Source organism: Scomber japonicus, chromosome 15 (genome assembly GCF_027409825.1).
Source record: "Scomber japonicus isolate fScoJap1 chromosome 15, fScoJap1.pri, whole genome shotgun sequence".
Lineage (NCBI taxonomy): Eukaryota > Metazoa > Chordata > Actinopteri > Scombriformes > Scombridae > Scomber > Scomber japonicus.
The window spans coordinates 8,749,879-8,763,806 of NC_070592.1; the positions used below are offsets into that span (position 1 = coordinate 8,749,879).

General features: G+C 40.3%; 1 protein-coding gene across 2 annotated transcripts in view; it reads left to right on the forward strand.

Moving 5' to 3' along the window:
* rbms3 (RNA binding motif, single stranded interacting protein) overlaps positions 1-13,928 on the forward strand; it is a 195,390-nt gene that overhangs the window by 165,226 nt on the left and 16,236 nt on the right. For both annotated transcript variants that reach the window (XM_053334307.1, XM_053334308.1), the window contains exons 9-10: positions 238-334; positions 4,291-4,341. In XM_053334307.1, the coding sequence (XP_053190282.1) occupies positions 238-334; positions 4,291-4,341 (148 nt within the window). The remainder of the gene's footprint in view (positions 1-237; positions 335-4,290; positions 4,342-13,928) is intronic.

Genomic DNA, 13,928 nt, shown 5'->3' on the forward strand with positions numbered 1-13,928 from the left:
TGTGTGTGTGTGTGTGTGTGTGTGTTTGTGTCTTAGTTTTCAAGTGTGTTTTTCTTTCTTATATGTACAGAGAAACCTATGTATAGAAAAAAACACCCTTCTTTTGTGGTAAAATACTACATGATGTTCTAATGCCTAAAATGAATATGACAAATTAATTATTATATTCTCTCCTTTTTACCTCCCTCTCCTCATTTTCCTTTCTTTCTTGCCCTCCTTCTCTCTGTTCCTCCTCAGGTTCTACTCCTCGCCTTACAGCATCGCCACCAACCGCATGATCGCACAGACCTCCATCACGCCCTTCATCGCTGCTTCCCCCGTCTCCACATATCAGGTGGGCCATAATGCACTGCATTATGGGACACTGGTGTCTCTGTATGTGTGTGTGTGTGGGGTGTGTAATAGGGGGGTTTACTTTGTGTAGGGAGATAGAAGAGAGGGGGCGGGTTGCAAAACAGCATGAGGTTCTCTCTTCTTCTCTAATCGTTTCTTCACTGCTCCAGCTGTGCTCGATGACATCTGTTTCGTAGGCGGCAAACACAACAGGCATCAGAAAACAAGCCACAAAAAAAGGGATAAAAAAAAAAAGGCTGACAGGGAAGAAAAAAAGAAAATCACCCATCAAGAATGAAAGTGTCAAGAAAAGAAAAAAACACACATTCCCCTCCCTCCCAATTTCTTGACCTCTTCTGTGCTCTCTCAGCTGAGTTTTTTTTTTTGTGTGTGTTTTATTTTATTTTTACTAACTTTGATACCATCGCTTCCTGTTCCAAAGTGAATTTTCACATTCCTCACGGCTGTGATCTGTGGAGTAATGAAACAGAACAGAACAGGAACGTGAAAATTGCCTGTGTGAGATGTCAGGAGTGTTAACCGTTTTCCGTCACCGCACATTTTACGCAGCACCCTTTTGCCGAATCTAAACATCAAGAGGCTCTGCCACTGTGCCCTCCCGCTTAGACGCTATCGTTTAACATCAGCTCTGTTTGGTATTCGGAGAGTGACAGACGAGGATAGTGAGCGAGAGAAAAAGAGATGAAGGATAGATGGGACAATAGGAGGGACAGATGGAGAGAAAGACAACTAGGGAGAGGAGGAAAGATAGTCGAGGTGGTGGTGATGGTGTCGGCTGGGGTGGTGGGAGGTGGGGGGTGTGAGGGGGGCAGAGTAGCGGTGTTTCTGAAGGTTGCTGTGCCCGTCTTTGAGGCACGCTTGATTAAAACTCTGGTCCAGTACCTGTGGTGGAGGAGTAGGGGAGAGAGTAAGAGGGGGGAAAAGTGGGCCAGGGCGCGTCTCTAATCCGCTCTCGGAAGGCTTCCCAAATTGATTTATCAAAAACAATGGCCAGGCTTTTGAGGAATATTAATCCTCACAGTTTCAATATCGGGCAGCTCTGCCGCCGCTTCCTGTAATATTGCCCTTCAGCCAGTCACGGCAGGAAGGTGAGTCCTTCATCTTCTGTTCAAGTACAAAGAGACAGAGGGAAAAGAAAAAGAGAAGACAAGCCAGGCAGCCATATATGCCAGACAAAAGGAAATCACTTCCTTTTATGATGGAAACTATTGCCTTTTTAATGAAAATCTCAAGGTGCATAGAAATGACTGTATATGCCATTCCTCCTTTTATGTTTATGTTCAGTGGATATTTCTTGAGCTGATATATTGATGGCTTTGATTTGCCAAATCTGCAAATGACCCATTCCAACAGCAGTGTTCTGGTGTTCTCTTAAAGGGCCAGTGTGTAAGATTAAGTGACATCTAGCAGAGAGGTTGTACATTGCAACCAACTGAATTCCCCTCGCGATCGCCCCTCCCTTTAAAGTGTGTAGAAGAACCTACGATGGTCGCAAAACTTGAACTGAAGAGCCAGTGTTTGTTTTTTCTGTTCTGGGCTAAAGCAGAAACAGGGCGGTGCAACATGACGGGCTCCATGGACGAGGACTCTATGTAGATAAAGGGCTCATTCTAAGCTAAAGAAAACACAACAATTCTTAATTTAAGGTTATTATGCACCAATGAAAACAAACTTATGACTATTATATTCCATTTCTGTCAGTAGATCCCCCTAAATCTTACACACTGGTCCTTTAAGCCTGGCTCGGGTAAGCTTGAATGATGATTGGCTTTGTTTCCTGGAAAAACAGCTTTGATGATCCATAAGACAGGAACCGGTCCAGGCCAGATCACTACCAAGATTTCAGCCTGTACCGCCAGCCAGCCCATAGCCTGGTTTACATCACTGGCTGCTGGCTCTGCAGACTGGCTCACTGGCTGACTAAATATGTGGCTGGCTGGTTGGATGTGTGACTGACTGGCTCGCTAACTAGCTAACTGGCTCCCTGGCTCCCTATTTGGCTTTGCATGTGACTGGACAGAATGGTGGCCAACTGGCTGACCGTGAGGCTGGCCGACTCACTTAACAACGGACTGACCGTCTTCTTGGCTCGTTGGCTTGACAGGCTGTTTTAAATGGTAGCGCAAGCTCTGAAGTTCAGCCAGAGGTGGAGAGCTTCTTAGGTCATGCACATTATACCATTCCCTCACCTGAATGGTATAATGTTTTTATTCAGTGAACCTGAACCTTCTGTAACTGTAGAATAACCACCAGAACAACAACTCCTCCATAAGAGATCTTTTAAATCTTTAGGGGCAAGTCCAAGCCAAGTCTTGAATGCCTTAAGTTGTGTTGATCTGCCTGACGCCGTTTTATCCAATTTCTATTGTTCCAGGTCAGAACTCAAGACTTGTGTTTGATTTTGTGTCTAAAGTCAAGTATTAGTGTCAGTCAAGTCCCAATCAAGTCTTAAATCCCTATTATTGTAACTTAAAGGCTCCTGCAGATTGTGTGACAAGAATAGGGTCTTGCAAGGTTATTGCACGGCACACTCTGAGTTATAGTTCTAATAAAGTCTCAGTTTGCAATCTCTGTCAGACTGTAAAATATCATTTTCTTGGTCAGATGGTGCAATGAATGTCTGGTGAATCGTAGCACAACAATGTACATTTTAGAAAGAAAAAAAAAACAAGAGGTTATAGCAGCAGTCATATTATGTTTGACAAGATTTTTAAAACAGATCCTCCTCCTTTCTTTTCCAAAACTCTTCACTGGCTGATGAACTTGTCAGACTCTTTGACGATTTGTCAGATGACCAAAATATTTCACCACGTCTTTTTCACGTCTGTCATGACAAATCTCATCAAGAACTGCCCAAAGGCATGTAAGAGTGTAAAGAGACCTTAAGTCTCAACCCTCGAAAACTACAGCTCTGCTCTCTGTTATTTAAATCACATGATGGTCACGCAGTATCTCGGTTGGAAAAATGCTGAAGATAAGCATTTAACGATGAGCTCTTCCTCTGTCTGTCTGTCTGTCTGTCTGTCTGTCTGTCTGTCTGGTCTCCTGTTCAGCTGGGGGAGAACAAATATTGCCAAGTATAAACAAACAGACTTGGCTTAATGTTATAGAATATCAAGCTTGTTTAGGTGCGGATCCAAATCACACGTTTGGGTTGGCTCAGGGAATTGATTGCTCTTATAGCAGATTATTCCATGTTTGTTTTTGTTTAATCTAATCATTTTACCAGGATCAGTGGCCAGCCTGTGTGTTTGTCTGCTACAAGCTGTCTAATTCCTCTCTCCAGCACATCAAAAAGCCCTGTTTGTTCCTCCATTCCTTCAGTCCTCTTGATCATTGCCTCTGTCACTGTTTCACCGTCTCTTTACCTTTCTCACCGGTTTTTGTAAATATGCATGTCTGGATAGTTTCCCCTGGCAATAACTTGGCATACCTGTGAATTTTGGCTCACAAAAAAAAGCAAAAGTTCTGTTTCCCACTCCTCTGTTTCTTTTATATGAAATAATCCCACTGAGATTTTATGGATCGTGGTTCTCTGTTCTTAAAATTTTCACAACCTTTCACCTGTGTCTCACAACATGACTGCATATAAAATTAATGTTATTATGATGATAAAGAAAGGGTTTAATTTATGGGCTTTGTACACAAGTCTTATTGTTGGCAATAATGAGGAGGTATGAGGGAGATTTTCTGCCTCCAGACTTCAAATTTCTTTTTTTGAATTCTTTCACACGACTTAAACTGTGTGAACTTCACCCATTCTGGTATATTAAAGCCAATGCAATCATTCTAAAAACCTCCAGACTGGAGAGTATTTGAACATATTGTGAATATTTGAAGAGCGTTTATTGCTTTATGCAGGACACTACTTGGATCTAAGACTGAGGAAAATTCACATTGTCACCATCATTTTACATTTTATGTCTTTCCCTTCAGGTCCAGAGTACGTCATGGATGCCTCATCAACAATATGTTATGCAACCTACAGTAAGTACTCTACCATTCACCTGCAGTAGCTGCCCTTGACTTCCCATTGGGATCCAACCCTGAGTTAAAAAATCTACAGTTTTCCTCAAGTTTCTCCTCTCTCCACAGTGTTAAGCCAGTGTTGTTGAGAGGTTTAGGAGGAGCTTGATAAGAGAAGCTTATTTTACGATCCTGCTGAAAATAGTCTACAGCATGGAGAATTCTTCATATTTAAAGCTATATGAATGATCAGGAAAATGGATTCTCTCTGGAAAATCACTTAAGGCACATTCTTGCTCTGTTGCTGGTCAAATGTTAAACCAACTAAATCGCCTACACGCGCTTACACACGCATATACACACATGCACTGGCATTACACTACCACATGAAAACTTCTGATAGCTAAATGATTACACCATTTTTATCCTTGCAGTTACTATATAAAGTTCTGTAAAGGCATATGATCCCATTTATTTCCATCTTCCCTAAGCATACAAACACATTTAGCTCTATTTTTTGGTTGGGAGTTTATAGGTTTTGGTTGTGCCAGGAAGCGATTTAGCATCATTTACCAGACCACAGCACAATACAGACAGGCTGTAGACTGTTGCTCGTGGGTTACCAGGCCTACACAGCAGACAGGGGAAAAATGAATATTAATTAGATTCAATTCACCAACAACACAGTCTGCCAGAGTACGACTGAAGAGATCACATTGCATCCAATGGTGTTCAGTCATTCTGCTTTTGTTAGGTCATCCAGCCTGAAAACAATATCCACACTAATGACTGATTTATTATTTTTCTTCATGGGTAGTATTATATTTTCCTTCTATTGGTGAATTAGTGATTTAAAGGATATTTTACTCATACTTTTTCTCATTTAAAATCTAACAATTGTTTCTAGAAAATTTTGTTTTTACAACCTTAGTTTTATATTCTGTTTGCTGGAAATAGTTTACAATGTCCTTCGCTATAATGTACCAACACTATTGTTTGGAATACATCCCAGAATTGCCTCCGTAATGTTATAGCAACAAAGAACATTAGTAGTTTAGTCAATTATTTTAAGGTTGAGCTTTTTAATTGGTCCTAGCTCCATAATTGTTCTCGTTTTGTTGCTTAGAGGTTTTAAATCATTCTGCCAGAGGCTTTAATGTTTGCTTGAGGCTTTTTTGTGGCCCCCGAAGCACATTCAATGTGCTTTGTTCTCCTCTGCTCTCATTTCATTCACCGATTAAGACTGGGAACCAGTCATAGGCGCAAGTACTTGATCCCATAAAATCTTGAAAAAGCATCACTATATCTCAGTCAATAATTAACAAAATATACTTCTTATTTACAGTAAAGTCTGCTATGTTACGGTGCAGTTCAGAACAACAGAAAGCGTATCACGTTACAGTACATAGTAATTCTGTAAATATTGTACTGTGGTTATAATAGATGCAGTATGATATTTTCTCTGCGGAATAGAAATTGCCACCCTGAGGCTCACTTAAATTATTTTTTGCTGATGTTACCTCTAATGAATCACACAGCCGGATAATTTAAATCATGCTTTGGTATCAAAGTTCACTATTTTGTGCTAATGAGGAAATGAATATGCATGCAGGTGAAAAGGTAGCCTCTTACAATTGCAATTTTTGACCCCAAGATGTTAAAGATATAACACACTGTTTTTCAAACTAAGGCTATAGCCCTTTGCTTGATATGTGGCTTGGGGATCTTTAGAGCCTTTTAAAACTGGACCACAGATATAAACCAGGAAGACTCCTGATAATATGAAATACAGGATATGGGTTGTGCAAGAGTATTGAATCATTATAATTTAATATAAATAAATTCTTGGAGTGCAGTTAATACAATTAAATCATGTAAGGTTTAATCTGCATCTTAACTGGAAAATGTTAAATTGTAATGGAATCTCAACTCTGTTTATCTTAGCAATGAGTGTTGTTTCAAGTTCCAATCTCCACTGATAAATAGAAAATAACTCTTGGTGAACCCTGACCGGGTTAAGCTATCGCTGTTGCTACTTTAAATGAAAAATTATGTTTTCCTCAAGCAATCCATAAAAGCGTCAATAGCATTATTAGCCTGTGTCCCTGCAACTGAACAAATTGGTAAACACTGGACTGTACAGCTGATGGCCCAGCACTCACTCACTGGAGGAGTGCTCAACCAGCCGCGTGGCTCCCTGCTGTGGCCATTTACCACTCAGTCCTACCCATCTCACTTCCATTCCTGCTGTGGGACAGTGAACATGTAATCTGGTCACAGCAGGTCACCATCCCAACAGACACACACACACACACCACACCCAGCTGCAGCTACTCTCCAATCCACTCAGTCTGCCTTTCAGCCATATGACCTCCTGCCTTTTCTACTAGTATCTTAACTCACTCTTCACCTCCTCCTCCCTGCTGTAGCTTGCTTTGCAGTTAGGGCTGCTCTTTCCCGGTGACACTCGTTTCACAGAGGATTAGAGCTAACTCGCTAACAAGCTAACTGTTTTTACTGCTACTGCTGAGTTTGCCTGTTCTGAGAGTGAAGATGTCATGGGTTATAGACAGCATTTAGGTGAATGACAAGAGTAACAAAGACTTCTAAATAGTGTAACAGTATGTCTGCTTGTGTGTGAGTATGTGTGTATCTTTGAATGCATGTGTGTTTGCTCTTTTTTATCTGCATTCTGTATGTCTGTGTGTATCTAGATTACACTGGTGCATGTGTTTATTTAAATGTGCATACCAATTACTCAGCTTCTGGCATCTTCTCTGGCTCTCTCTAGTCACGTGTTGTTATGGTTTGTCAGTCAGCATGCAGAGAACATACACACCCTCATCTTTTGTGTTTGTGTAACTGCTTATGTTTGTGTGGACTGTATGTGTTATGTACTGCCATATGTGTGGTCCATACTGGTCTTTCCCAACCAACCCGTACGGCTGCCTGACGTCTGTCCATCTTCCAGCCTTATGTCACAAGGCCTCTTGGAGCCTTTGGCAGTAGTCAGTAGCCACGTTGTACTGTTGTGTGTACATCTCATCAGGTCTTCATGCCAACAATAGACATGTGGCTATATCTATCCCCATGGCCCAGGCCCTATTGTGTGCCGGTGACTCTCTCCGTCACCAAACGGCTGCTAGGCACTAACCCCAGCTGTCACAACCATCAGTGGATCATAGCTACCAGTCTGTCTCCCTTTATGACCCACGCTCATATCTGCTACCAGCTACATCGACAGCAGACCGGCCCTTACACACACAGCCTGCCACCAGCTCAGTGAATCACATCAAATTAGCCAAGCGGCCTAACTTCAAGAGCTCGGGGGGCTACTCAAAGTATTAAAAACCAATTGATTGTGCTGCAATTTGGTGGCTCCCGCCACGTGTCACATGTTAAACCAATGGAGCGTTGTTCAATGGCGCTCCTGGTGTCTGAGCAATATGGAGGCAGCCAAGCATGGAAGGGGAAGAGGTCACAGCTAGCTATTCAGACTGTGTAGAATAGGATAGTAAGATAGAATTGACAAGGTCTGTGTTTCTAGGAATTGTAAAAGTAAATTATGTGGCAAGAAAAATGGAGTCACAAAAAAATATACACTAGCTGTCAGATTAATTTAAATACCCCTCATACCAGGAAACAAAGGATCACCAGTGAAAGATCATTATTAAGTCCCTGTAGCAGGAAAAGGACATCACAATCTAGAAAACTTATAAAAAGAGAACAGAAGATTAAAAAAAAAAAAAAGTAAAACACACAACAGTTAGCCCAGCAGTAAATGAGTAGTTAAAGCTTTTATATATATCAGCACAGTAACAATGCCAGTGACACTGCTATGAAATTTCCATTAGTGGTTTCTATGAGCAACAGAATGTAACAGTAACAGTAGCACAAAGGCAATTAATTTGTGCATTATTTAAACTAAGCTTACGTTTATGAAGCACATTTATGAGGTAACAGAGTCCGTACTACTGAAAGTAAAAAAACAACACATAACCGTTACTCCAACAGTAATTAAACAGTTACTTTGATTGTATAGCCTATTTGGCACACAGTTTAGCTGCAGACAGTTGGTATAATGGCTGGCTTGATTAGCAGCTAACTGATCTCAGAACAAGTAAATTCACAAATCTCAAATTAATGAGCACAAAACAGCTATAATTAAAATGAATATCTGTAATGCTTAAACATGAATGTTAACAATGTCAGTATTTGCTTAGTCAGTTAAATTGTAACTGCCATTGAATTACGCCTGTCGGGATTGCTACCAGCAGCCAAATGTTCAACTGAGACCAGCTGCTAGTGGCAGAATGTTTAGGAGAACAATTCCCTTTATCACAGAGAAAGGGAAAATGTTTTAGATCCAGACTGAGAGCCATATTATGCGTCTAGCTATGTGAACAAGACTGATGATATTCTAACATTTAAATTGTGCACCTGGAGAACATTTTAAGAAGTTCAACGGGGCTAAACTGTCCCAAATGTAAGCATTAGGGATGTTGCAAGCCAATCCCAAAGAACAGTGTTTGGATCAATCCAGACGTAATTAAATGGATTGGTTTCAACTATGATGAACCTGAACGAATGCCAATCCTTTTAGCCAGCACTGATCATCACTTTCATTTTGTTAAAACGACAAACATTGCCACTGGCAGGAAAAACTTCTGAAGTCTCACTTTGCCAGATATGATATCAATAATTTAAGCTTTTCAACTGAGGACATTCAGCATTTAGGCCAAGTAGTTTAATACAAAATTTAGAGGTTCACACAGTGTCAGATACATATTTAAACAACATTTACATATTTCTATATATCAGATCTGACTTGGTATTGGCAGATATCTTTAGTAAACATCTATAAAGACAGAAAGTTCCATTGTTTATGGACCACACATACTGTACTCAATAACATCATTAGTTGAGATACATGCCAGACTGTCATTTGTTGCTTTGTATACTTATCTGGAGCTCATAACCACCTTGCAGTTGAATAAGGAACTCTAGCAAATTAATTTCTTACCTTTAAAAGTGTTAAGTACAGCAGCTCTTATTAGGACACTAGTTTGTTTGTAATAAAGATGGAAAGGGTCGATGGAGCAATATATTGGTTAAAACTTTGTTAATTAGCTGCCGCTGATGCAGTGTTGATACATGGGTCTGTTTACTTTTTTATGTATTTCTGTAATTTATTCTGTTGGTGGTTCTGTGAACTTAGATCCATTAAAATAGAAGTAAACAAGAACTTGCAGGAAATAACATATTGATTGAATTGCAGTATATGACACTATGGCAGAGTTGAGAACTTGAATTTGCTTATTGCACAGTGCACCTTGTGCTGCTTTGACAAAGGTGTTTGTTGTTATCTGACTAGATTAAATTTGACAAGTCCATCCATATGAAAGTGGACTCCTGCAGAGGAGGCAGCACTTTGTTAGCAGTAAGAGAGAGAGAGTGAGGAAAGAACAATTTTCAAAATTTGTTTATCCCCAATTAATGGGAGAGAGGCACTTGGCTTAGAACTTGATAGAAAGTGACAGTGTTTTTTAAAGTGGACAGCTAAATGAGGTAGCAGCTTGTTCTTCCAAGCGATGTTCTTCTTTCTTTTTTGCCAGTTTATTATCTGTCTTCCCTCTCTCCTCTTCTCACATACTGTCTCTGAGATCTTCTAATGTGTACTCTGTTTGGCAGTTTGGTGTGAGATGTCAGAACAGCATGGCTGCTTCCCGTTTGCGTTCTGTTCTTTGGTCAGTGCAGTTCAAGTCAGCAGAGCTTGTAGAAAAGTCAAGTACAGTCAATTTGATTTATATAGCGCCAAATCATACCAGAAGTTATCTCAGGCCACTTTTCATATAGAGCAGATCTAGACCTTACTCATTACAATATTATTTACAGAGACCCAACAAGCACTTGGCGCCAGTGGCAAGGAAAAACTGCCTTTTAATGTGAATAAAGCTCGAGTATAACCGGGCTCTGAGTGGGCAGCCATCTGCCTCGACCAGTTGGGTTGAGAAAGAGAGAGGGGAGAGAAAGAAAGTAGAAGGGAAGGCAAAACGAAAGACAGCATAGATGCAAGTTCCACATAGAGATGCATAGTTATAGTAATGGTAATAATAGTAATACTGAGACTAATAATAATAATAATCATAACAGTGGGTCATGGATGGTTTGTATTCACAGATTCATATTCTACAGAGGCAGAAACATCTGCAAAAAGCAACAAGAGGAAAGAGATGAGAAAAAACTAAACAGGAGAGAAAATATGTCAAGTTATTAACATGTCTTAATGATTGTGAATAGATGGAGATGGAGGGGAGTCTAGGCCTATAGCAGCATAACTAGGAGGTTTCCTGGGCAAGCCTGAGGTGACCCTAATTATATAGTTGATCAAAAAGGAAAGTTTTGAATGTAAAAATGTTGTCTGTCTCCCGGAGCCAAACTAGAAGGTGGTTCCACAGGAGAGAGGAGCCTTTTGGAGAACCATAAGTAAGCCTGCATTCTTGGAGCACAGTGTTCGAATGGGGTAATATGAGCTCTTTAAGATATGATGCTGCCAGACCATTAAGGGCTTTGTAGGTGAGGAGAAGGATTTTAATTCTCGTCTGGATGTTACAGGGAGCCACTGCATAGGAGCTAATATGGGAGAAATATGATCTCTTTTCATAGTTCTTGTCAGTACACGTGCAGCAGTATTCTGGTCTTTAGAGATTTTTTTAGAGTAGCCTCATAATAAGGAATTGCAATAATCCTTCCATAGTTTTTCTGCATCTTCTTGAGACAGGATGTTATTATTTTTGCAGTATTACGTAGGTAAAAAAAAAGGCCTGACGTGTGTAATGTGGGAGTTAAAGGACATGATTAAAGGTAACTCCCTTACAGTGGTGCTGTTATCATTAGATAATGTGCTTCTGAGGTGTCTAGGGCCAAGCAAAGTAACTTCAGTTTAGTTTGAGTTTAGGAACAGAAAATTGCAGGTCATGTAGGTCTTTATGTCCTCAAAGCATGCTTGATTTTAGTTAACTGATTGGTTTCATCTGGCTTCATTGATACATATAATTGGGTATCATCTGCATAACAATTAAACATGCCAGTCTATGTAATGGGATGTGATGATCAGTGGTGTCAAATGCAGCACTAAGATCTAACAAGACAAGTACAGAGAGAAGTCCTTTGTCCGATGCAATTAGGAGGTCATTTGTAACTATCACCAGAGCTGTCTCTGTGCTATAGTGCACTCTAAATCCTGACTGAAAATCCTCAAATAATTATGTTGAAAGTCACACAACTGATTGGTGCCTGTTTTCTCAAAGGTCTCAGAGAAAACGGGAAGGTTAGATATTGGTTTATAAAAAAAACCTGGATCAAGAGTAGACTTTTAAAGAAGTGGTTTAATTATAGCTACTTTAAAGGTGGTGCAAAGCTTGTTACTGAAGACAGGGTGATCATATCTAGTAAAGAATTTCTTACTAAGGGTCAAACTTTCTTAAGCAACCTAGTTGGAATGGGGTCTAAGAGGCAGATTGATGGTTCTGTTGAGGAAATTGAAGTTTTATGGCTGTTTCTAAGGTTTCTCTGTTTGAGGATGAATCTGGGCCAGTTGAGGGCAGAAGGTGATGGATTTTGTTTCCGTAAGTAAGAGTTTTATCATTAAAGAAGCTCATGAAGTTGTTACTGTAAGAGCTATAGGACTGCATGGGTCAATAAAGTTATGACTCCTTGTCAGCCTGGCCAAAGGAACCTAGGGCTGTTTTTATTTTCTTCCATTAACGATGCATCACAGAGGGCCATTCTATGTTTTTTAAGACTATCTTGCCAGACTAAGCGAGACACTTCCAGATTGGTGGAACGCCATATGCTTTCAAGTTTTTCACGGAGGAAAGGAGGAAACTAAACGCCCCAAAAGACAAATAAAAGTCCCAAAAGACAAATACAGACATGCAGTACGCACAAGCCTAAACACATATATTCTTTAAGTGCAGAAACATTTTCTTGATGCTAAATCTCACACATACAGATCAGAATCACAAACACACACACACACACACACACACAAACACAAATTCATTTCACACTGTCAAAGAGTGTGGAGTAGCTGCGTTTCCAGTCAAGCACAGCATTGCTGTCTTTCCTCATGACTTATCCACACCCTTTTTTCTCCTTTGCCTCACTCTGGATTGTATGTGTTTCAAGTGTGTATTTGCTAGAGTGCATTGGCCCTTATGTACTGTAGGTGAATTATTGAATTCCTCTCGGTTGCACCCCAGCCAGTTCTCCCTGGCTCCAGCTTTGAATAGATGCTCGCTGGGCCTCTTAGAATTGAACCATAACTATCTGTTCTCATCGGATCGGGGTGAATCGGTGCACTGTGTGATACTCATCTCCCCGCTTGACATTAAAAACGCTCCGCGGATTCAGAAGGGGAACATTATGTTGGTCTCGTGGATTTGACTGGCGAGGCAGAATTTGAGACGGGGCTACAGTCGTCCTTGAGTTGCTCTCGCTGCTCTTTTTCTCTTCCCCCCTGTCTTTTCATCCCTTTCTGCAATGCATCCTCTGTCTGTGTACTTCTTTCTATATGACTCCTTCTCATTTCTCTCTGTTTCGCCTCATCCATCCCTCCCGCTTCTCTTTCTCCTTCTGTCTCTCTTCTCTGCTGCTGTTTCAGAGTACAACTGCAGCCACTGTGCCTGTGCCAGCAAAAAATCATCTGTTCAGGGTTAAAGTTTCATTCATATAAGAGAGATATTGTTACAGTGCCACGAGGTGACTGACAGAGAGATTGAGCAGTTGCATTTTTCAGTATGAGCTTTTTTTTTTTTTGCCTTGAAGTTTTGCGATAGTGGCAAAAAAAACATTTTGAGACAAAAGCTGATATGCTTTGGTGAACAGGCTTTATTAGCTCGCTGTTTTTTAAATTGGATTTCTAATCTTTTTTTTGCTTTTGTAAATAGAGCAAATATTCTGGAGAGATTCTTGTGTGTGAAATGATCCATTTGTCTATAAAAGGCAGTCAGACAACAGCTGATAAACGAGCACAGTCCGAGCGTGGAGAGGAATGGACCTCCCATGAAGACATGACAAATACTGTTACATGCTTCATCTAACATCCTTATCCTTTCTCGTATACACACATATGCACACACACAAACACACACACACACACACACTACATATTCTACAAATCCATCCAACTACAGTGTCCTTGTCAATGAGGACATGTTGGTTATAACTTTTTGATAATAACCCCATTACCTTGGGCATTCTGATTAAATTAATGGTTTGGATCTCTCTCTTTCTCACACATACTCATGTACAACAAATGTTATGAACAATGTCAATCTTGGCCAATTAGTAACAAATATGTTGCCATATTTTGGCCTGTAATTGCAGCCTTCAGCACCTGCCATTGCAACTGGTGTTATTTTGAAAATTCTGAATTGCACTGGTTAAAAGGTTTTATTGTAATTCAACCTGCGTCATTTGAGATATTACACATGATGGACAGACAAATAAATCAATAAGTGGAAGAAGTGGTTATCCATCATCCTTCTCATTTTCATTTCATTGTGGAGGACAAATAGATACACAGTAGATAAACATCTTTGCCA